Here is a 24,828-nt window from a genome sequence, read left to right as displayed (position 1 = left end):
AAAGCATTAGCCCCCATCTGGTAAGGGTGGTGGGAAGGTGGGTGCACTGACCTCCTAGCACCTTCGAGGGGCTTTCTGGGTGCCACACCCTTCCTCCCCCATCAGAGCACCTGGGCTCGTCCCGGTCTCAAGAGCCAACTCTGCCACAAAACAGCACCTTTGCTTTAGTTGGGGGTCCTTCAGCTAGCACCACGTCTCAGCTTCACCCCAGGGACAATGTTTGCAGGCAGAGGGACCACATAGATGGCAATGAGAAAATGGTGGGCCAGTGCCGAACTCAAGCACCCCGGCTTTCTGGGTGTGTGCACTTGTGACAGCTGGGGGACTGGCTTCTCAGGACCCACTGTTCAAAGGGTTATGGTTGTCATTGAAGAAAAGGACCTCTCAGGGAGCCAATGGGTCAAGATGAGTAACATTCCTCTGCCCTTCTCCCAACACGCTGTCCTTCTGTTAAGAAATACTGCTTTCCTCTTAAGTGGGACTTTGTGTACTCTGCATTTGGTGACAGCCCTGTGTGAGGTGAACAGGGAGTGGCCTGGTGCTCTGAAGTGTAAAGACAGGATGGGAATGGAAGGTCCACCATGATCCCTCAGGAGCTGAGACCTTGAGCAAGACAGACTCTGCCTTCTCACAGGGAGATGACAGGGAGCAGTTTTCCCTTCCTGTGGGGCAGCAGGCAGGCAGCATGGGTGAAAGGTTCTTGTTTAAATAATGATAAAATATCTCTAAAGGTAACAAGAAAAAAGGAATTGCTATTCATCAGAGGTGCTGTGTGCTAACAGGGCTCTGATTTGCACCTATAATTCACTGGTGTGGGAGACCCTCACCATCCCCAGCACCCCAAGACATTGGCCACTGGGGGATGCCTTGAGCTGAGCCGGCCTTCTTACATGGAAGAATCAAAAGTCCCTGGATTTCCTCTAAGGAATGACTCAAGGACCCTGATTCAGCAGGGAAATCTTGGGGTGTTCAGAGTAAAACATCTCCCATCCCCAGCTGGCATCACCTGGCCTCTTCTTGTACCCTTCCTCTTGGGGACATGCAAGTTTCTCTGTGTGCCTCCTACATGACCCCAATGAACTCAGTGGCTTTTTTCCCCTCTTCTTCACCAAAAAAAAAAAAAAAAAAAAAGCCTGTAGCATGGAAGTCCACTATCACAGGGACAATCTATGATTCTAGATTTCAAATAAGGGCATAAGAGACTCAAACCATAAACATAAATCCCTGGAAGATGCCATCAATTTTCCAAGCCATCCTTTCCCATCATGAACCAAAACTAACCACCAGAGGGCACTAGGTAAACCTAGAAAATTCCTGACCCCACCAACTTGTTCCGTCCAGTCAGAATAACCTCACTGGGCATGAGGAGCTGTGCTGTGATGTGGTAGGGCCCATCATGCCCTCCAAGGTGCCAAATGTAGTCAGTGTGAAGCAGGCCATTTTCAGAGCCAAGAGATCCACTACTCGGGACCCCTCCCTGTCTGCTGGGTTCCTGGACCAGGGAGGCTTAGGTGTCTGTGGACCATCAAGAACTGTGGCACCCTACCAGGTTACCCTCCCTCAGGTGCCCACCTGACCCCACAGGACAGAGATCTCTGTTATGGACTCACATTTCTGACTTCACAGGGGCCCTGCCTCAATCCCTAGGAAGGTACCAGGAACCATCCATATATCGAACAGAACATGACAAAGATGTGGCCGTGGCAGGGGTGATTCATCCAGCTGTCTCTACCACCTTTCTAGAATATCTGACTTTGTGGAACTTTCTCACTGGTGGTCCAGGGACATTTTCCCCCTAACATCATGGTTTGGGACTATCCAAACACCAGAAACTAGAGTAATGCTCTAGAACATCCCAAACCCAATCTCAGATTAACTAGAAAACTAAGTCAGGGGTTTCTTCTCAAAACCCATAAAACATCGACCAGCTGCACTTTAGCTGCAAATAAACCCCAGCACCCACACAGAGGCTCAGACACCAGAGTGGTGAGTAGGTGGAAAGAGAGGGGTAACCTTGGCTCCCACACAGACCCCATCAGGCTTTGGTTGGGCTTTTGATGTCTAACCAAATGTCAATCTTCTCTCAGCCTCGATGAATCAAAGGTTTCTTCTATGATCTGAAGTACAAGCACATTTGGGAAAAGGTTCTGCCTGAGCCATGGACCTCAGCTCAGGTGTGCACTGAGATTGTCCTCAAGCCACAGTTCCAGAAGCCATGTCCCATTCCCTCCTTCCATCCTCTTCCTCAAGGCTCACTAGTTCTCCACAGTCGCTGCCTCCAGGCCGGATGAACAGAAGGTGAACAAAACCAGAGTCACAGAATCATTAGTAACCAGGAAAACGAGAGGGATGGGAAAGGTTCTTCCAGGATAGGAATCCCAGGGCGGTGTCCACTTGAGGGTGAAGAGGATGCCCTTGGCCAGGATGTTGGCCCGTGGGTTCCTCCTCCTCGGGGCCAGGTTCAGATAGCCAGCCAGTGCCGCAACTGCAATGAAAGACAGAGTCAGTAGGGACTTGGAGGACCAGGGGCCAGATGGTTGGGGCAGCAAGAAGCAAAGACGAAGCAAACAGCCTCCTTCCTAGCACAGACCTCAGAGCACAATCCTTAAATGGTGCTGAGGCTGGATGCAAAGGAACCACCCAAAAGAGGGAGCTCTGCAAGCACCACCCTCACCTCTGGAGCCAGCAACTCGTTACTAATGCCCTGCAGCTATGCCTTCAAGAGTCTAAAATGCTCAGCTTAGTTTGGTGACACAGATGTGACAGCTCAGGGGCAGAATAAAACTAGGAACATTCTAGTACTCGGCATCCCGGGACTAGGAAAGAGCATCAGCATCAGGAGGCTGACTGGGCACCCATCATCTTAGCTGAAGCTGGTCACCACCCAGATTTTTCCAGCTGTGATCCTGCTGGGCACCCCACAGAGAACAACCAGAAACCCACCCTGTCCTGCCCCACACCCCAAGGTCAGCTCTGCATCTACCTGGAACTGTCTCACGTCTCTCTGGGCCACCAGGTGGTGCTCATTCTCTGGTGTGATGCCGTAGGCCACTCTCTGTGAAGAAGGAAGGGAAAGTCTCACTGGCCCAGACCTCAGATGTGTCCAAAGCAGTTCAGATGTGAGGTCTTTGCCTTACAAAGTAAGGACACTTGGAAAGACTACCACCACTGGTTTGTATGGCAAAATAAAAGTCATGAATCAATTTCAGGATAAAAGGCACTTCTGCTCAACGTGTGTGTGTGTGTGTGTGTGTGTGTGTGTGTGTGTGTGTGTGTGTATACGATGCATACATGTAAAGAAGAGATGGGATATCTGGGGACCTAACACACCTTAAAGGGGGACAGGCATGGCTGATCTTTGCCTCCTCCTGTGAGCAGTAGAAATAGCCATGGTACTGATGGGCAGCATGCAGGAAGCACCTCCCATGGGCCAGGTTCTTTACTTAGCAACCAAGTGTTTTTACCTTCCAAGGTACACAGTATTGTTCTTGGTTTACAGATGTGGAAACTGAGGCTCAGATGGGTCATCACTTGGTAAATGAGGTGGGTATGCTGACCCTAAGTATTCTCTTCTCTCTCTCTCTCTCTCTCTCTCTCTCTCTCTCCAACAAGAATGCCACCTCCCCTCTTATCCCACAGTAGCCATCCCAGAGCTCACCTCCCAAAGGGAGCCCCGTATGCTGAAGAACTTGTAGATGACATAGGCAGGTACCAAGGTCATGGATGAGAGGGCAATGCCCCACCCGACCCAGTTGGCCCAAGGAGGATAGACGTAGTCATCATAGGTGAGCGGCTTGAAGTTGATGATGCTGACCACCACGACAAACTGGAGGAAAGGGTGGGGGCAAGGAGGAAAGAGGGAGTCAGGGAGAAACAGCGAAAAGAGAGAGGAGGGAAGGGGAAGAGAATGGCCGAGATAGAAACAAAATGAGATGATCACAGGAGGAAGTGAGAAAGAAAAGAAGAGGTATTCAAGAGTCATGGGGTGGCAGACAGTGGGGGAGGAAGGAACACACGTGACTTTGTAGCCAGCACAGCAGCACACGGGTGGGGGTGGGGAGGAACCTGGCTGGACACTCACTAAGGTAGATTGTCCCCCACCCCTGCTAAGGATCCTGCCTTCATGGATGACCAGGCTTCTAGATTCTAGCACCTCCTCCCCTAGGGAATAAATATGCCCAACCCACCCCCACTGCGGTACCCCAGCCACACTCTACCCACCAGGAGGAAGGCAGGGCTGACGAACTTCCAACACAGTCTCCAGTACAGGCCTGGCTTGAAGCCCATCATCTGCTGGATGTCATTGCTGAACCTGTCCACACCTGTGAGCACATAGGGCAAGGCTGTCACAGAGAGCCCACAGATGCAGGACCAGGGTCTCCCCTGATGCCATTCCATGAGGTCCTGGCAGAGTGTAGGGTCAGTGGCAAGAGACTGACACCCCAGAATGCAGGAGGCCCGGCAGGCACCTGGCTAATGGCATAGAAGGCAGAGGACAAACTCTGGGTCTGTCACCTTTCATGGGCCACTCTGAGCTGCCAGAGCTCAGAGAAGGGAGGACTTGACCCAGACTGAGGAGCCAGGCCCTGACCCCAGCCTGGCTCTTTCCTCTTGCTTAGTCTTTCTATGAAAACAGCTCATCTATCCATATGTGCACACACATGGACAACCCCCCCCCCCAACCATAATTTGAAAGAGACCATCAGGCACTCACACACACTGCAACCTCATCCAAAAAAAGTAAGAACAAGATTAACCTTTACTCTCACATAAAGGGGAAATAAACAATGATAACACATGTGACAGTTTGTTTCTCAGCTCAGCTCCAGAATGAGTTTTGTGGATAAGATACAGAATATCTGTTTAAGTTTGAATTTCAGACCCATAATGAAAAAAATTGCCATCAGGAGAATCTATGCAGTATTTGAGTCATGCTGATCTAAAAATAGGCGTTCATCATTCATCTGAAGTTCAAGTTCAGAGGGCATCCTGTTTTGTGTGTTCAGTCTGACAATTGCACTGTCAGGTTTGGTGGCTGGAGGTCTGCAGCTCGCTATGGGTTCTCTTTCAGCTCTTGGCACTAGTGTCTCCTAGGTCTCTGCAGCCCCAGTGAGCTGAGGATTGGAGAGACTTAATACCTATTAAGTGGGCTGCTCACTTCTGGAGATCCAGAATGACACACATTTAAAAGATGTCAGGAACTTAACTTTGCTACCTGGGTATGTAAAGCTCTTTCCCCCTCTCCAGGTAAAACAGACTCCATGAGCTCTGGGGACCAAGGCTTGTGACAGCCTCACTCACCATAAAACCAGGAAACTCCAATCGCTTCCATAAGCACCGCAAACAGAATGGAGGTGCCTGCTGCAAAGGTGTCTAGCAGAGTCAGTACGTAAATTCCTCCCTGGGGCAGAGAGAAAGGACTTGAGCCAACCTTGGCTACAAACAGTCACTGACTATCCTACCTATCCTACAAACCCTACCTGTCCCCATTCCCACATGCTCAGAGCCCTGTTTACAAACATGGGTGGCAGGGTTGTACAGCTAAATGTGTCTGCATTCTAACCAAGGGCTCTAGGAGCCACTGGCTAAAAGAGTTATACTTGATAAACATCACAATAAGTTTCCAAAGGACTTCTGCAGGTCCTAAGTCAATCCGCAGTAAATAGCAGTGCTTGGAAATCATCAGCCCCAGAAGTAGCAGGAGGCAACAGTGATCTCCTCTGAGTGTGAGAACACAAGGTTCAGGATAGTAGAAACCCCGTGCTCAGCCCCACCCAGCCCAGCCCAGTACCAATCTGGATTTTGAAACACAGTCCTAGAAAGCCCCAGATTGCCCCATGGCCATCTCACCTTGGTTATGCAAAACATGGCCAGGAGGAAGGTACTTATGGTGACCCCAAATGTGAAGAGTTTCCGGTGCCGCTTCAGGACCTGGAAGTCGTCAGCCAGTCCAGTGATGACTGCTTCCATGCCTCCCATCTGTAGAGAACCAGGAGGGAGGGCAGGAATGAAAGGCTCCCTGTAGTTCAGTATCAGCCTCAGTTACATCAGGCTCTTCAGAAATTGGCAGGCCCTGCCTTCCTCCCAAGTCCCCCCCTCCCTCCGCTTTTCTGCCCCAATCTCAACCAAGTTCAAGGTACATGGGATGGGGAAGCCCTAACTCTTGCCTGCCTCTGCAACAGGTCTCTGACCCCCGACTCACTCAGCCTGAGCAGGTACTGATGGGAAACAGAGAGTGAAGGGATATATTGTTCAGATGACATATCTACATACAAATAGAACCTTCTGGAAACATCAGCTAAAGGACTTCTCCAGAGTGAGTATTTCATACCGTAGAATATGACAAGGGTTCCTTACTGCCTTTCTTATCACCAAAGTGGTCACTTTAAGAATAGACTCTGTGGTGGCAGACAATAGTCACACATGTCCCTTGCTCCTCTCCACTGCCCTTGTCAGACATTGTTAATCAACCTCAATACTCTCCCCTAGGGTCTGGAATCAACCTCAGAACCCTTTGCAACAACTGCTCTGGCAGATCCACAAAGTAAAAAGCCAACAGTGAGATCTGCTGGCCAGCCCCTCCCTAAGGTATTTGGGGTGGAAACACACATTTAAAAGATGTCAGGAACTTAACTTTGCACATAACTGAATAATTTTAAAAAAGAAAACAGGGATCTAGTAACCTAACAGGGTCCAAAATGTTTGGGTTGGTTGTCGGTAACATAATGAAATGGGAAAGTGCTGGGTCACAGGACATTCTATTCATGTCCTGTGGGGGAGAATTCTGGTTCCCCATCCTCAAAAGCAGAGTGCTGGGCTAGCTTGTCTGAGGCCCAGTACAATTTGGAGTTCCTGTAGGTTCCTGGCTTTGACTTAGGCTATCATTTTGAAGGACGACTCGCTTCATTGTCTGGATTAGAATAAGGCCCTTGGAAACAGACCCCAGACAGCAGCAGCCCTGCAGGCTGAGTACTGGTGTAGATTACGGTGGTGGGGAAGGGTGTTCTGAGAGCCATCACTCACTGAGCTGTCCAGACCCAGAGCCAGGAGCATCAAGAAGAACAGAACCGCCCAGAACGTGGATCCCGACAGAGTGGAGATGGCTTCTGGATACAGGATAAATACAAGGCCAGCTCCTGTAAGAAATATTAGGGCCTGATCAATGGTTGAGATGTTCAATGGGGACTGCACAGGGCAGGGGAGCTCCAGCCCAGCCTCAGGACCCTTGATCAGTTATGTGTGGGCAGCACAGACTCAGGATTTGGCCATGAGGGATGGAACCACAGTATAGCTGTGCTATTGTCCAGATCTGTAATGTCCCCCAAGCAGCTCTGGGTCAAAGTCCTGATCTCCAGCTGGTGCAGTTTCAAAGTGATGGGAACTTCAAGATAGGAGGTTCAAAATAGTCTTCCATTTATTGAGGATGCACCCTTGTAGGAGATATTGGAACCAAGCTCCTCTTCCCTCCATCCCTTTTATACCTTGGCCATTAGGTGAACAGGTTGCTCCACCATGTGGGCCCAACATAGGCCCAAAGCAAGAGTACCAAGAAGTCATTGACTAAAACCTCCAAAACTGTGAGTCAAGTAACCCCATCCTCTTCATAAGTCAATTGTCTCGGGGATTTTGTTAATACTGACACAAAGCAGATGAATACAACCTCTGCATCAAACAACCAGGCAGAAAGAGCGGCATGTAGCCTGAACAGCTACAAGCCAGATGTGGTAAACCCACTCTCTACTCTGTGGGAATATACTCTGATTCTCAGAAACTCATGACCCTCAAAGTCCATTAAAGGCTGCTCTTTCCTGTGTCTCAACTTCCCTGCAGTCTCAAGAACACAGAAGGCTACAGAGAAGGACAGAATATCCAGAGTCAGGCTGACTGGGCCCAAATGCTAACATCACTGATCACTAGCTCATACATAGTTTAAATCCCAAATCACTCAACTTTAGAGAGAATCTACTGAGCCTTGCCTTGCAGCTTTGTGAGAAGTGAAGGTATGCTGCTATGTTTGAAACATAGTTTGTCCCCACTGAAATTCATGCTCAGGCTTGCTCCCCAGTATAGTAATGTGAAGAGGTTGAGGAGCTTAAAGATGTAACTAGATGTTAGTGAGAGTAACCCCATTTTTAGGAGTTCTTACTCCCTAAGAGGTGTGGGCTCTCATGGAGAGGCTGTCTACAAGCATGACTCTTTTGACACACAGACATTTCTACTTCTACTTCCCTGTAATAAGATAAATAGCATATGACCTACACCAGAAGCCTACTGGACAACCGATCTCCATGCTCTGGGATTCCAGAGAGGTAAGCTAACTAAACATCTTTTGTGTATAAATTACTCAGGATGAGCACCTAATGCTACCTCCTGCAGACCCAGAGCTATGAGGACTTCAGAACTGCGATAGATTTGGTACTAATATATTAGTTAATTAGCACAAAGGCTGGTGCAGAATAAGCAGCCCAAGATGTGTTCCTCTTCGGCCCTTAGAGGAATGTTTTTGTTATCTACTTAGGGCCCACGGTTGCCAGGAATATTCAATGATGGCCCTAGAAGAAAATCCAACAGTTGGAAGTCCAGACACCTCCACAGCCAGCCGTCACAGTCCTCCAACCATGGAGGCACAATGAAACCAGTTCAGTCTTTCTTTCTTCAGCTGGAGACCTACCTTCAGTGGCAACATCCTCAATCTTGACCTTATGCTCATGGGCCATGTAACCAAGAATGGAGAAGATGGCAAAGCCAGAAATAAAGCTGGTAACACAGTTGATGGTACTGGTCAGCAGGGCATCCCTGGGAGAGAGAGAGGGAGGGGGCTGCTAGTGACAATTCAAGTCTACCTTGCTCCACTTGCACTATGCTCACAAACCACTGGCTGTCTAAGGAATCTTCAGTCTCACCCAGTCTCAAAGGTCACCCCTCCTTTCCATTTCCCTGCTGTCACATGGACCCCAGGGCCTCACCACCACTGGGTTAGTGCCTGCTGAGGCAGTGTGTAAGCAAAGAGCTAGCCAAACCCTTGGGGATAAGAGTTCCTCTCCTTAAGTAAACTCTCCGTGGCTTACTATGTCTCCTAGCTCCCTGTGTTGTCATTTCAGAGTGTTGCTAAGATGATTCACCCTTCCTTCTTGGTTTATTCCTCATGACTTCTAGTGTACACTCTTGGAACAAAGTAAGCAACTCACTGATCCACTGACACATTGCCTCCCTGTCTTTGTCTACATCGTTCCTTAGCACACACACCATCTGTTCCACACCTGCCTACCATGACCTCAACTGTCCTCCCAGGCTTGCTCATCAAGTTCACTTCCAGGCTTTTAATGGCGGCACCCTACTAAGGGGATGACCATCCCATTTCCTGACCTCCCTAAAACCTCTCTTGGCAGCATATCCATCCTGCCCTTTCTTGAATCAAAGACAGTGATCCTGCCTTGATTGTTAAATGGAGTGAGAAAGGTAGGTCCAAATCTGACCCAGCTCTGAAGTCCTCATAGCACAGGGTCTGCAGGAAGTGGCATTAGGTGCTCGCTGATCCAAACTGGAGATGATCTCCTCTGTGTCCCATCTGCCCAATAGTCTTACTTCTGACCCAGCCAGCCCTCACTAGACTGTTCATTCTGCCCCTGCAGATACAAAGTATCTGATGGACAGAGTCGAGCAGCTCCATCCTCTCTAGAAGCCATGCCATATTCCTTTGTCCCAGTAATCCTTCCCCATAGGCTCCTATGGCTGGTGACCTCAATTTTCCCAAGATATGTCTTTTAGGGAAATATGCTCCTTGGGCCCCATAGACTACATTGGGATTCCCAGAATGACCAGGATGATCCACAGAAGACAGGTGGCTTCCTGTCCAGATAAAACCCTCTCTCCATTCCTCCAGGATTCAAATCATTGGCAAGCTCTAGTAGGGTGCTTACCTGTAACAGTTGTTGTCAAATTTATTGTAACTGGCAAATGCAATCAAGACTCCAAATCCAGCCCCGAGGGAAAAAAATATCTGAGTTGCAGCATCAATCCATACCTGAAACCAGTGAACAAAAATCATCACCATCTCTACTTCCTACAGAACTGGATTGCCTCCCTGAGAGTACCATAGACCAGAAAATGTGGTCTGAAGCAGACATAGGCAGTACAATAACAGGCTTGAATCTCCCTAGCATCTCCTGGCCTTGGGTACCAGAGTAATCACGTCCCAGGGGGAGCCCAGTGGGTCCACTTAACATCCAGATTTTCAAGAGAGTTAAAAACTAAAATTTCTAGGCTAGAATGTCATCAGGGCAAGACCAAAGGGTTCTGGCCATCTCAGGAGTTATGAAGATGGCATCTTCAGAAGATAATGTGTCTTCCACAGACACAGGTAACCAATGGGGGACTTTGGAGACAATGGAGTTGGCCTTCCAATCCCCTCTCCCTGGTGACAAAAGCATATGACTGGTGGACTAAAGATGTGAACCCTTCTCCAATCTCTGTGTCATGGTTTAGCCCTAGTCAGTCTCAGTTCTCCAGCATCCATGCTTGCCCATACATACGTATATGTAAATATATATGATAAGTACATCCAGTACACCTAAACTAAGGCTTTTGAATGTGGTGATGCTTGCCACATCTCTACTTGTATTATTCTGGATTTCTCCAACCTTCCATTACAATGGGGAAAGATGGATCCACCCACTGAGACTACACTAAGGACTCAGTTTCTACATATGTGGGTGAATGAGGGTAGCTGAACAGGTGCAGAACATATGGAAGCCTGCTGTGCTTCCTAAGTTTCAAGGTGACCCATGACCTATGGTCTATTATCTTCTAAGCATTACACAAGGAAGAAGTTGCTTCTTGGTCCTTGCTCTGTAGCATAGTGGTAGGCTGGACACTCAACCAAGAAAGAAGCATATTGAAATGTACCCTTCTTAATCCTGTTACCACACCCATCACCACCTGCCCTTAAGAAGCCTCCCAACACCTGGCCCAGTGCTAGGCAGCCACTAGGCACTCACCGTGGCCTCTTTGAGACGGTAGAAGTCAATGTGCAGGTAGGCGTTGATGCCATTGGAGGCACCAGGCAGCGTGACACCATGGACCAGGAGCACAAACAGCACAAAGTAAGGCAGGGTGGCTGTGATCCACACGACCTGAGCAATAGACAAACTGGATGTGAGAGTCTCGCTCTGCCTGTGACCTAGGGAGGTACTAGGTCAAGGATACCGGGTCTTTTCCCAAAAAGCCAAACATGCCCTTTCCCAGCTTCCTTCTCCTAGTGTTTGAGGCACCATCTTCATCTCAGGGCCAGGTCCTTGGCCAGACTCCAACAGATGCAGGGCTCCCTGAAGAAACTCAGAACTGATTGAATCAGTACTTAGAGAATAGGGCTCAGACAGAAATGGCAGTCACCAGGGGTGAAAACTAGCTTCTCAAAGCCCTGATACCTCTTTTTCAACTAAGCTGCCTTTCCCAACCCCTTCAGGCTACTTTATATAGAACCCACCCTTTCCCTGTCTGCCTTGCCTCTGTCACACTACAGGCACTAGCTATTAAAACGTCTGGTCTCTCTCCCTCTCTTCTCTCTCCATTTTCCTTCCCCTCCTTTGCCATCTCCTTTAACACTTTCTCTTCTTGTATATATGTGCTTGTGTTTCCTTCAGTGTTGAGGATAGAACCCAGCTCCTTCCACACATCAAGCAAGTGCTCTCCCACTGAGATGCATCTTTTATTTTTATGAGACATCTGCTCACGTGTAGCCCAGGATCCCTCAAACTCACAATCCCCCTGTCTCAGCCTCCCAAGTACTGGGATTGCAGAAATGTGCAAAGCACTTAGCTTCTCTCTTTGTCTTTATCCACATTTAAGTGCCTCCTCTCAAGTCTGTGGTGCTTGGGACTGGACAGAAAACAGGAAAAAGTTCTCCATCTCAGTTGGAGCAGATCGAGACCAAGACAAATGATCTTCCCAGAAACACAAAAGGGAAGAGATTACCTTTAGAATCAAAGCAGATAGCCACGCCCAGCCCAGCTTGCAGGGACAGAGAAAGAAAGACATGACTAGGAGGGTTGGTATGGTCTCTGAACCTTCATGCTCTTGACTGTACACTACAGTACTCCAGGGGAGTTATATATATATATACAAGAACGTGGAAGAGAGTTCCCAGTCTTGGGATTTCTGGTTCAAATGGCCTAAGGTACAGCCTAAACTCCAATACTTTTTCCCAACAAAGGTCAATGGGCAGCCAAGGTTAATGCCTTCACTCTTGATGCAGCTGTAGGCTGTAGCATTTTCTTTGCGGAGAAGTTGGGCCCCAAACAGAACACTGAGCCGGGGCTGGGTAGTCAGACCCAAGGAAAGCACCGCTGAAACATGAATGGACACATAGCTTAAGGAACAGGTGGGTTTCCCCTACAGCACTCTGCCCCTAAAGAGTCCATACACAACCCTAGAGGGAACACGGAAGACTGAGGACATGACTAAGGGTAAAGTTCTTTGGCATCCTGGAAAGATATGGGCTCAAAACAAAGACTGATATATTAGTGACAAACACACATTTTCCATATCTGTGTATAGAAACTGGAATTTACCTCCCTTATTTCCTTATTCCTGGTCTATATGGGTCCTTTGAAATGTCTGTTAAATGAATGAGTAAACATTCATATAGATGAAAGGTTATGTTAGAAGATGGGATGGATGGTTAGATATAGACCTGGGTTTGGGGTTAAATGAATGGATGGGTAGCTAAGTGGGCAGATGGTTGAATGGAGGAATAGACGGATGCAAGAGCAGGCGAGTTACAAACCAGAGCCTTAGTGAATGACAGAGTTGGTCAAAGAAAAGATAAAATATGGACAAAAGAATGGGTGAGGAAACAGAGTAGGCCCATCAGTGGTAGGCACATCTGGTTCAGAGGAAACCAGAAAGGCTCCCCTGTTTAATGGCATTGAGTTAGTCAGTCCACAGTTCTGTGAATGTCTTTGAGAACACCAACTTTTGTGTTCTTTGAGGGGCTATGCGTACAGAAACATGGGGACAAACTTGATAACAAATAGGGAGAAAAACATGCCCTTGAAAGTGAAGCTGTTGCATCTGGGTGGCCTCACATTGGTCTCAGATGATTCAATCTCTCTAACTGGGACAAACGGATCTCAACCCTTGGCAACTGGAACAAAGAAGAGCCACCATCCATTCTTATTCTAACAGCTACAGTCTCCTACAACTCATGTCAACAGCTGTGGCCCAGCTGCACTGTCCTACCCAGCAGGCTGGGTGTGACCACACTCCTCCCATGGAAACAGCACCCAGTGTTCCAACTCCCAAGGAGTCTGGAGGTGGTCCTGCACTGGCCATGACTGAGGCTCCAACATGGTTTTAGTTTGCCTAAAGAATGCACCAGGGTATGATGGAGACCACTGTGAGAGCATCAGGCATCAAGGAGGAACAGCTTTTTACATTCAAAATTAAAGCTTTTGGTGGCAACTGTGTTTTCAGCCATCTAGAACCTTTTGTCAAAAGCTGGTGGACAGCTCCCTCACATCCATGTGTGCCCCTGTGCACACAGCAAAGGAAGAGCCCTCTGAGCTCTGTCATCTCCATCCCAGGCCTTATCTTAAACATGAGATAAAGGGCAAAATAAACAACTAATTCCTTTTTCTCTGTTCTGTCACTTAAAACATAGTTTCTGGGTTAGGGTTTGTTGTTGTTGTTGTAGTTGTAGTTGTTACTGTTTTTGATTTTTGTTTTGCTTGTTTGTTTTTGTTTTGAGACAGAGTTTCATTAGCTAGCCCTGGCTAACCTGCTCTGATAGATTAGGCTAACCTCAAACTCTGTTTCCTGAGTGGTGGGATGAAGGGCCTGTTCCACCTTGTCCACGCTTAAACATAAAATTTTTGTCCATTTGGCTTTGTCTGTGGATAATTTCTGAAGTTCCACAGTAACAAACTCAAACTAATGGCTGATCATAAAAATGAAGAGGACTGTGGCTCATAAAGGAAGAGCTTCCTCCCAGTGGTGTGGGTATTTATAGTCCCAGGGTCAGAGCACAACACCAACTCCAGCTGCTCCAACTGTGGGTCTAAGAGGACCCAAAGGGGCACCCCAGTAAAGCTCAGATTTTTGCCCTTTCCTGGAGAGATTCTAATTTGGTGTAGGTGGGTAGGAGCTCCCATTTCTAATGAGCTTCTAGGTGACATCAATGCTAGTAGCCCAGGGAACTCACCCTGACCAAGACCATTCTTGGCCTGACGCCTGGGTGCATAGCTAGGCTTGCATACTTTCAATAATGGAACCGCAGCATCTCCCTGGACACACACCCCTTGGAGGAAGCTCCCTACAGTTCATGGCCAGCTAGCCTAGCTTACTTGCCAAGTGCCAGGCCAATGAGAAACCCTCTCTTAAACAAACAAGCTAACAAACAACAACAAACAGTGTACAGGAATGAAAATCCATAGTCTTCCCTCTGGGTTTCACATGTGCGCACACACCCAAATACATATGTGTAATCCACACTCATACAAAACATACACATGTGCACACAAATAAGAATTAAAATAAATAATAAAGTAAATATCCACACTATCTCTGTGAAACTTCATTAACTTTTCTAGACTTAGGGTTTGTGGTCTTTGAACTGAGTTCCAGGGCCATTTTCACTAACAAGGAAGATAATCTTTCATACAGTAGAATGTATAGGGCATGGCATAACACATTGCTTAAAAAGACAGCATGCTATACATAGGTTAGTGTAAGCATGGACCATATGCAAATCTCTCTATTGTGTGCAACTCAGCTCATAACTTAGTCAGGTTGTGAAATAAGACAGGATCAGCTTGTACTGACACAGTAGTAGGAAGATAGCTAGAATTATGACTTGACTATAAATGCAAATCCAAACAAAAAGCTCTTTATCTATTAAATATTCAAAAGCTCAGTTAATCTCTGAATTTGTCTGGCTTTCTGCCTCTTCTCAATTCCACCACCTCTTGCCAGAATTCCACACATGGTCTGTATGTTCCCACCTTCCAAACAACCCAAAGGCCAGGAGTGCAATAGGTAACAAATGGCTGGTCCTGGACAGCTCTGCCATCTCATCTCATGTCACTGGAAGAGGGGCCTCTGATGTTTCTCAGACTCAGTGCAGTATGTAAAAGATTGGCTGGGAACTCAGGCGAGGGGGAGGTGAGTGAACACCGCTTCTGACTGCCTTCTATTCTGAGGTGCTCACTGGGCCAACACAGCTGTCATGGAGTGTGTGGTCTGGGGTATCCCCTTCCCCTGGTTCAGACTATACTCCCACCTTCCCAAGAGCCAAGCAGTCAGTATCTTTCCAAGTCATCTTCTGTTTGACTCATGTGTCATCACAGGTCCCCTCTGTGACTCTGGAAGTGGACTAAGAAAAGCTTGTGTTCTGTCTTGGAAAGAAATAAGCAATACTCTTGGATTCCTTCCTCATCAGCCAGTTTATAAAGACAATTAAAGACAGCACTGGAATGTGCCAAGTGAAGCCAATTCTAGAAATGTCCTCCCCTGTGGACCACCTGGGACCTCTGTGTGCTCAAACTTCAGAATTCTAGGGGACTTTCAGAAACGGGGGCCCTGGCTTCCGCTGACCCTGCAGAACCACTCACATCCCTCTTCCTGCTTCCACGTGGAGAGCGCTTTCCTGGGAAAACACTCCTCACCTTAGAAAGCACATTTGGCAGAGGAACTGGGCATGCTCAGCCATCCCTTCTCCTGCTGATCTCTAGGTAACACAAGCCTTCCTCTCGGCAGCTCATGGTCTGCTCATGACTTGAGGATTAAGCTTGGGTTGCCATATTGGGATACTGATGGCCCCACATCCATCTCCTGCAGCTCTCTGGATGGGCTGTGAGGCCTGCTCCTGGTACCAAGAGCACACAGAGAACCCTAAGCAGGGCTTGTCTAGGGCTTCTACACCTTAGCAGCTTTGCTCACAGTTTCTTCCAGTGAGAAACTTTTCCTCCTCCTCACTTCTACCCATGCCTGCCCTAACAGGTGTAGCACAAATATCACCTTCTCCATGGCCTTTGTAGAACTTCTTGGCTGAAAAAGTATCCCTTGTCCACAAATGCAGCATCTTGGGCTTTTTGACCTGACACATGGTAGGAAATATTGCCTATCTCATCCCAGTACAGGTAGACATACACATGGCTACATCTGTCTGTCTAGATGTAACTACCTGATAAATTGGCTTAACAACAGTTTCAAGACCTACAGTTTATAGTTTTATTAAGGTATAACTGAAAAAAGAGATAAAGCTGGACTACCTAACATGAAATTATTCTAAGGTAAAATTAAGTTTAAAATAAAGACCACATAATAAGAACAAGTGTAGTTTGTGGCTGTTGATATTTATTTGAAAGGGGCTGCACATAGATAAATACTGGACACCTCTGCTGACCCCAAGTCCATCAGGAACACAAACAGATGAAAGCAACTGAGGAAACCATCTGTCCTCTATTTGTGTACTATTAGTCCTAGCCTCTAGGACAGCACATAGTAGGTGCCCATAAAAGCTTAATAAGTTGAGCTAAGCACTCCATAAAGTTCCTTAAACTTACACACCCATCCTTCAACCCATTACTAAGCATTTACTGGAGACCTGCTATGTGCCGAGCGCCAGGATGATAGTGATCCTAGACTGGTTTTCACACTGGGACAAAGAGCAAGCATGATGCAAGCAGAGACTGGAAGAACTACTGGATGTAGGAGTCTCTTCTGCTTGGAGTGTGCTCCAGGAAGTCAGCTGTCATGATGTGAGATGTCCAGGAAACACAGAAATGCTACGTGGAAACAATCCTAAGCCCTCAGATGGACAACTCCAACTCAGCTCCCAGCCAGTCCTGACCACCTAGGATGTCCCAGTCAAGGCTCCAGACATGGCCCAGGCAATATCACACAGAGAAGAAGAACTGTCCACCTGGGCCCAGTCCATTCCCAGAACTATGAGACATGATAAAATATTTACCATTTTAACTCACTGTATTTTGGTGTGGCTTGTTCCAAAGCAATATCTAAGTAAAGCATTAGAAAGAACACTTCTTACTCTATCGTCTTTAATTACAGTAGAGTTCTAGGCAACATAGAGTCCCAGTAGAGTTGTTACCCCCATGTTATTCCCCAAGCTGAGAATCACCTGGAGCCTCCCTAAGTATTCTCCATCCCTGAGAGCTGACCACAGGAGGCAGCATCATCCAAGTTCAGAATGCCACCTTCATTCTCTAGCTAAGCTTGTGTTCTCCTAAGTATCTAGACAGTTGGGGGTGCCCCACACTGAATTAGAACAAAACATGCATCTAATTATCTTTCAAAACATCTTTCTCCCAAAAATTCAGCAGGACTTATTTATAGTAATGCAAATTGTTGATTTCCTGGGTATAATGCAATGCTTACATGCAGTTTTAGATGAGAATTAAGGGTCAAAAATCTTTAGCCTTGGTCTCAGACTTTAGGCGATGCTCCAAGCCCTGGTCTTCAAGGGAAAATATGAGTAGGCCTGATCTACTTGTGTCCCTTGACCCTGCTGTTGGGCAGAGTCAGGTTTAGGGTAACAGATTTGTCCACATAGTGGTAGAGTTGAGGGGATGCCCTGAACCTAGGGTCCTAGACCCACCGATTTGCACCAACCACATGGTCGTAGCTCGGAGAACACAAAACAAGATGTGTATTTCCAAAGCCAACATCCCAGCTGAAGAGGCACAGAGACATCACCTTTCCCGATGTCTTCACGCCCTTCCAGAGGCTGAAATACAAGACGATGATGACAACCATCAGACAGAGCAGTAGCTGCCACTGGGGCAGGCCGATGTCATGGATCCCACTGCTCTCATGCAGATGAAGGACACCGCGCCTGTGAGCAGGAAAGAGGACAGCATCAGGGAGGATGGCCAAGTGCCTAGTGATGGTGACAGGACCCACCACTCAGCTATGGCCCGCACCCAGGATGGCCTGCTAGGAGTGCCACTTACTGGCCCTGGGAACATGATGATAAGACAGGGAAGGCCCCTGTTCTCCAGAGTTCACTTTTTAAACTGGCAGTTCTCAGTAGGAGAAAGAACAGTGTCCACACAACAACAACAATAAAATCCACCATTAGTAGAATTAGTGTTCACACACAAAATAACCCCCAAAGCAAAAATCCACCAATGGTAGAATGGACAGAGTGTGGCGTGCTGAGAAGCATCTATGCCCATGGAGATGAACCTTTCACATCTTATGGCTATGGCAGACAATCAAATGAGCATTTTCTGTCTGATTTCATGCATATGAAGTTCTATGAAACATGGAAAATTAATCCAGATGGTTAGAAGTCAATCTGGGCTGGAAGTGAGGGTTGCCACTTAGGGAGGGATCCATGAGCTGTTTCCTGAGCTGGGTGCTGGTCACATGGCTATGTTCAGTTTGTGACAGTCACTGAGCTGTCCCTTTTTGATATGCATTTCTTTGTGCTATGTTACCCTTCCATAAAATGCATTTTTAAGCACTAAAAACAGACAGAATAAGCATTCTGAAAGCCTGAGACCCTCGCATACCACGTACAGTGAGGGAAAGAAAAACAGAACAGTAAACAAATGACCACTTGTTAATAAGAACCCAAAGTCAACTAAGACAAATAGATAACATAGTAGATCAGGTCCCAGGAACTGGGTGTCCCACAGGGTGCAGAGGCTCACAGACAACTCCACACCCTAGGAAGTAAGCAAGGAGAAAAGAGAGTACCTTAGTGGGACCTTTGACCACACCTATGTCATGCATTCCTCTTGAAAGGTCGGCTACAGACTGGCCTATCTGGACCACAGACACACCTGGGAAGCCCCTCCCATGCAGTCCCTGCCTTCATGGAGTTATATCCAACATCAGCAGTGGCATTAAATGTAAAATCACAATAAAGAGTCGCATTTCTTGTGAGTAGTCAGGGAGCTCCAGGGGGCCCCCAGAATGGTCTCCACCTACCTGCCTCTGAGTGCCACACTCAAAGGCCACAGTTGGCTGACAATGCTGCCTCCAATGTATTTTTCTCCAGAAGGATTCACCAATAACTCTTGCCATATATCTTTAACCCTTTTAGTTCCCATGGCTCCTGACTCATCTGCCAGAAGAGCATCTACTTGGGACACCAAGACTGACTGCATGGTTATCTTTCAGTATCCCTGGGGGATTGGTTCCACAACCTTCCATAGATACTGAAATCTGTAGGTGCTCAAGTCCCTTAGATAAAATGGCATTGTACTGGGTATTTCATACACAGCTTCTTTTGTGCATTCTATATCATCTCTAGATTACTTTAACTACCTAGTATCAGCACATGTGCTATTCTGTATCACTGCAGAGACAATGGCAAGACACAGACATTCATCTGTACCTGTTCAGAATAGATATATTTTTCACAGTGTGATATTAAGGTTCACCACACAAAGGTCTTCCAGGAGAGAGAGGTAGATAAATCACTCCTGGGTTTCCAGGGCTCAGCCCAGGTCTGACAGCTACATGTTGTATTCAAAACAGACAAATGTTCTCGACTCTTCTAGTTAAACCCAGCAGTCCATCTTCTGCTTTAGAAATTAGGACCCAGAACCACTCTAGGAAGATCTAGGGAGGAAAGAAAGGTGAATCTCCAACATGCTGGTTCTTCTCGTAAGTCCTCCTTCTCATTGTGGGAAAGCCCAGCTCTCCAGGTCCTTCATGACGCCCAAGGCAACTTCCCATTTCCCCACATAGGGATTTCACTTCCGTGTGTCATTCTGCAAATGTCTGTGTTCAGCTTCAGGGAGAGGCTGGTTATAAGTCACACTGAAGTGTTACATGCAAACAGCGGGTTTCTATGCTATCCTCCCTTAGAATAAAGCACTCATTCAAAAGGACACACTGGTGGCAAAAATACTTCATACATCTTTGATGGGAAGACAGTTATTGTCTAAAATATAGCTATATAAATATTTGTGTTTATTATCTAATATTTCTGTATACATATGTGTATCTGCCTGCTCAGCTCCCTCTTCCTCTTTGTCCCCCAAACCCTTTTTCACCCTCCTTTCCTCTCCCCCGTTTTCATTCTCTTCTTCCACCTAAAGAGAATTATGAAATAAAGGCTTTAATTTGAATATAATTCAGAACCTGCAGGGGCACCAGTTGTGAGCACAGCCCATCTCTGAACATTTCTCCCCTTCAGGAACAGGATTCTCAACTCACACATAAATCGTCTAATGCCAAAATAAATCTTTCTCTTTCTTGTTGCTGTTGGATGTTCTGTTTCACTATGTAGCCCAGGCTCGCTGGGAACCCACAGCCATCTTCTTGCTTCAGTTTCCTGTGAGCCACCAGAACAGAGAGGATCAATCTTTTAAAGGTTGTTTTATAGCATAAAGAGATCTGCTGCTGTCTAGCCACTCTTAACCAATTAAGTCAGAGCCTCTGGGGAGTTGGTACTTGGGCAGTAACGTCTTTGATTGACAGCCAAAGATTGAACCTACTACAACAGAGGCCTACCCAAATGACAGGCTTCTGCTAGACCAACTTGAGCCTTCCAGAAACTATCTACTTGACTGGCAAAATACAATTGGCTTTCTGTTCTTGAGGAAGGGAAGGCTCAGGGAGGCTTCGACGAAGTGGGCTTATAACTCTTGTTGAAGCCTGGGTGCTTGGAGGAGCACACAGGTAATGGTAATGGGAAGTTGAACCACCTTGACTAGATCAGCTCAAAAAATCAGACTCAGTGCTGCTGAGAGTGTATACTCCCAGTCTGGAGATCCACCAGCTTGCCTCTGAGGAGTTAACACTTGTGAGTGGCCTGTGAAAGTGTGAAGACCACTGCTAATGCCATCTGCTTCATTCATTCAGTAATTCAATAATTCAGTAATTCATTAATTCATGTCAGATGCCTAGTATTTGCATGAACATGGAAGGAAGTAGAAGAATGTGGCACAGAAGGTTTCCAGGCTCTCACAATGGGCCCTGTCCCTGGATCCTGTTTAACCTGATCCCATGCCTAGCCCCAAGCTCTCTGAAGCCCTGCTTTGATCCAGGCTATGTGTTAGAGGCTAGTGACTCTAGCCTGCATGAAGCACCCAGGATAGGGCCAATGCAGAGACTCATGCTAACATCTTTTTTTTGAGCTGAGGATCAAACCCAGGGCCTTGTGCTTGCTAGGCAAGTGCTCTACCACTGAGCTAAATCCCCAACCCCTCATGCTAACATCTTTAGCCAAGGGCTCTCATAAGGATTCAGATGTGGAATGTGGGCCATACCTTGAGCCAGGAAATGCTCCACAAATGGCAGCTGTGGCTGTCCCTGCATCTGAAGCTAGGTTTCAGGGAGCAGTAGCAGGTGTCTGCAGAGAAGGCCGAAGAGCATTCCCAAGGCTCCACAGGGAGTGTGAGCAGGCTAGGCTCTTCTGACAAGGCTGCTAGCAGCCAAGAGAGCACAGGATGAGCTGGGCACAGAGGTGGAAGGCGAGGACACAAGCATTTGTGAATGGTGAATGAAGCTATGTGAGTGATCAAGACTTACAGAGACCCACATCCCCCGACAGCCGGTCTCTGAAGCCCCAGGTCACACGATTTGGCTTCATACTGCTCACCATGTCTCAAATCCTCCTAAACAGTCCCTGTGTCTGGCCCTTGATAGTCCTGGCTCTGGTTCTCACTAGCCTGTCCCATATCAGACCCTTTATCCTCTCCCTCCAAGACTGTTGAAAAGGTCACTGGGTCCCTCAATCCTGGTCTCTCTGCCTCGCACTAGCTCCCTTAAATCCACTCTCTACTACTTAGAGATGGCACCTGTGCAGATCAGTCTAACCCTGTCACTCTTGTGTCTCCAAATCATCAGAAGCCCCCTATCACCTAAAACAGAACTTCTCACTGAGACACTACTTCCTGTGTCTGGATCTAATATATTATACATGGAGAGAAACAGCTGGTGCTGGTATCTACTGAGTAGAGGCCAAGGACACTGCCAAACATACAGGACTGTGGCTACTCCACCCCGCTCCCCAGAAAAAATCATCCTACCCTAAATTACACATGTCAAGTTGTGAAGTCTAGCTCTAGGTGGTATAAGCCCATCAGCATCAGGCAGCAGTCAGAGACCACCACTGCCCAGTTCATGTCTCCCTTACCACACCTGCCTTTTGCTCCCAGCAACAGCAGGACACTTGTCTATACTCTTCAGACGCTCCCCGGACCCTAGCCAAGGGTCTTGGAATCTTCTGTTCCTACTTCCTAGAATACATTTCCCAACCCGGTTTGTCAGCCTAGCCAACCTTTGAGTCCTGCTCTTCTCAAATCAGAAGTGGTTCCTTGGCCTGACTCATAGCCTTTATTTCCAGAGGGAGAAATGGTGGAAGGTGGGAAGGGAAAGAGAAGAGAGGGGAAGAAAGGGAAAACGAGGCAGTGGGGACAGAGTGGAAGAATGGCTGAATGTGACCAAAAAGAGATGAACAGTCTGGCCTCACTTGATACTTAATTCTGCTTCATGTCATAGTTTTGTGAGTCCAATGTGTCAATTGTCATTTGGCTAATTTGATTGTTAAAAATCACACACACACACACACACACACACACACACACACACACACACACACACATGTATTAGCTTTCTCTCTCTCTCTCTCTCTCTCTCTCTCTCTCTCTCTCTCTCTCTCTCTGTAGAGACTCACCCCTGCTTGCCTGAAACTTGGGAAAATGCCTAAATGTCTAGTCACACAATGGAAGTGCTCTCATGGAACATGCTTCCCCACATGCATCTGAAGGACCAGACTCCAGAGCTGATCATGAGCAGAAAATTGAGGGCCAACCTCCCAGGCTATGGGGTTGGCACAAGCAACTTGGGTTTGTATTCCTTTTCTGGCAGCTTAATGGATGTGAATCATCACTGAGGGCACCATCCAGGTTTTCCTAAGCCTGCGGGCCAAAATGGCTCCATTTCTCACTTGACATTTAAGCATGAAGGGTTAGTATTAGGAAGGAAGGAGAATTCCCTTCTTCGCCAATGGTGTCATGGGTAAAAATTTTCTATCCTGACACATTCACTGAAGGTGTCTTTTCTAGATAAAGACCTTAGTGGCCTTCAGCGGTGGAGCTGTGTGGCTTCAGGCCCAGAGTCTGGGGAGAGGAGGAGTTGTGTTCCCTTGAAGGATATGTTCAGTCTGTCAGCCTAAATGAGTACAAGATGGCAACAAACTTCGCCAGAGTGCCTGGGGAAAAAGAAGGAATTACCCAATCTCCACAGCGCTGGCACTGGGAGTCACATCTGCTGGCTCCCCAGACAGAGTTGAGTTGTCTTAAAAGCAGAAGCATTTCAATACAAGGGAAATGTACTACAGAAAATCCAAAGGCAGCCCATGACAATGCTGTGCTCTGGAAAGCTTACTGGCAGGCCTGAGGAAGGGGAGGTGTGAGAAAGGCTCCTGTCTACCAGCAGAGGCCCCTTCACTCCGGAGCCAGACCTAGGAGCCCCGGGGTAGACAGCGGAGGCCCAGCTCTGCCTCAGACCTAAAGCTGGACCTCTACTTAGTTGTCTGACAATGCCACTCATTTCTACCTCCACAAATGGGGAGAATAAGGTAGGATTCAGATGTGAAAGCATGCTCAGAACCCAGTTCAGGGTAGCCATGAAGGCTTGTGGGAGCAGGAGACAGAGGGGGCGGGGAGGAGAAATCTATAGAGCAGAAGGTTTCTGGCATTCTCCCTACTTTCTGCTCTCTCCCCTAGACCCCCAGGCCCTGTGTAACCTTAGACAAGAATGTTCTCCTTCTACCACCGGCTGGGCCTGGAAGGAGCTCAGAGCAACAATAGCACTAGGTCTTTTCTCCCTCCTGCTGTGCATCTCTGCAGGAGTCGACATGCTGGCCACTCAGGGGAGGAATCAAATACTAACCAGACCGAGATGGGGGCTTTCATTTACCACTTTAATTTGTAAGAACAATGACTGGCAGGAGCTAAAGGAGAACAATGTTGTTTGCTCTGTGAGAGGAGCATGCTGGGAAGCATGGATCAGCAGTACCCCCCAGACTCCATTTTTCACTGTTTCCCTGTCCAAACCACACTCATAAAATAGGAAGGAACTCCCAGAACTTTAGCCCACAAACTCTGCTATAGCTCTGGGGTCTGAGTCCATGTTCCTCTGGAGAAGAATGAAGGAGATGCTAGATTTTCTATGGCATGAGACCCCACAGGGACAGGGAACTGAAAGGACCAATCCAGGGGCTTTCAGTGATGACTGGATGGTAGGATTCTGGGGAGAGACTGATAACAAAAGTCCATGTGCCCTGGATGTACCCAGGCTGGTAAGATCCTGGCAGCAGGGCCTTTTAAAACTCCCCAGGTGACTGCAATATGAAGCCAAGATTTCACTTCACCATACTAAGAGCTTGGAACAAACTTGCTTCCAATGCCACTTCGAAACTGGGGACCTGGGACGAGGCACTTGCTGATTTGTTCCCATTTCCTCATTCATAGAGCAAGCAACACTTCAGGTCACAATGGTCATAATGAAAGATAGTACTAACCAGGTTCCATCCTAATGGGAAGCTCCATAAGCAGAAAGGTAAACAACTCAAAATAGTTTCCGGAAGTCCTTGAAACTGACCAGATTAACTAGACCACTAAATGCCAGAGTGAGCAATAAAAGCTGATAGTTCCTCTGAGAACAGAGATGCCAAGAAGACTCTCAGAGGGGAGAAGCTGCAGAGACTCTGAGACCAGCTCAGCTGCCTGGAAGAAGCAGAAACCAGCAAACAAGCCTAGAAAAGCTTTTGACCAGAGTCACTTGAAAAGGACACTCCAACCTGTTGCGCTCCCTGCAGACTGTGCAGTGTGCTCCAGCTTTGGG

The 24,828-nt window shown here is 47.5% G+C and overlaps 1 protein-coding gene across 1 annotated transcript in view; it reads right to left on the bottom strand.

The window, feature by feature from the left end:
- Positions 1-2,461: 2,461 nt before the first annotated feature.
- Positions 2,462-24,828, bottom strand: part of Slc6a2 (solute carrier family 6 member 2) — a 36,527-nt gene continuing 14,160 nt past the window's right edge. The window contains exons 4-14 of the mRNA XM_036188631.1: positions 17,713-17,851; positions 10,998-11,132; positions 9,921-10,024; positions 8,672-8,796; positions 7,024-7,136; positions 5,851-5,979; positions 5,302-5,401; positions 4,222-4,322; positions 3,659-3,826; positions 2,984-3,055; positions 2,462-2,485 (exon numbers count right to left, since the gene is read on the bottom strand). Of these exons, the coding sequence (XP_036044524.1) occupies positions 2,462-2,485; positions 2,984-3,055; positions 3,659-3,826; positions 4,222-4,322; positions 5,302-5,401; positions 5,851-5,979; positions 7,024-7,136; positions 8,672-8,796; positions 9,921-10,024; positions 10,998-11,132; positions 17,713-17,851 (1,210 nt within the window). The remainder of the gene's footprint in view (positions 2,486-2,983; positions 3,056-3,658; positions 3,827-4,221; positions 4,323-5,301; positions 5,402-5,850; positions 5,980-7,023; positions 7,137-8,671; positions 8,797-9,920; positions 10,025-10,997; positions 11,133-17,712; positions 17,852-24,828) is intronic.

This window comes from Onychomys torridus, chromosome 5 (genome assembly GCF_903995425.1).
Source record: "Onychomys torridus chromosome 5, mOncTor1.1, whole genome shotgun sequence".
Lineage (NCBI taxonomy): Eukaryota > Metazoa > Chordata > Mammalia > Rodentia > Cricetidae > Onychomys > Onychomys torridus.
The sequence above is the reverse complement of the archived record's forward strand: the minus strand, read 5'-3'. Positions and strand labels throughout refer to the sequence as shown.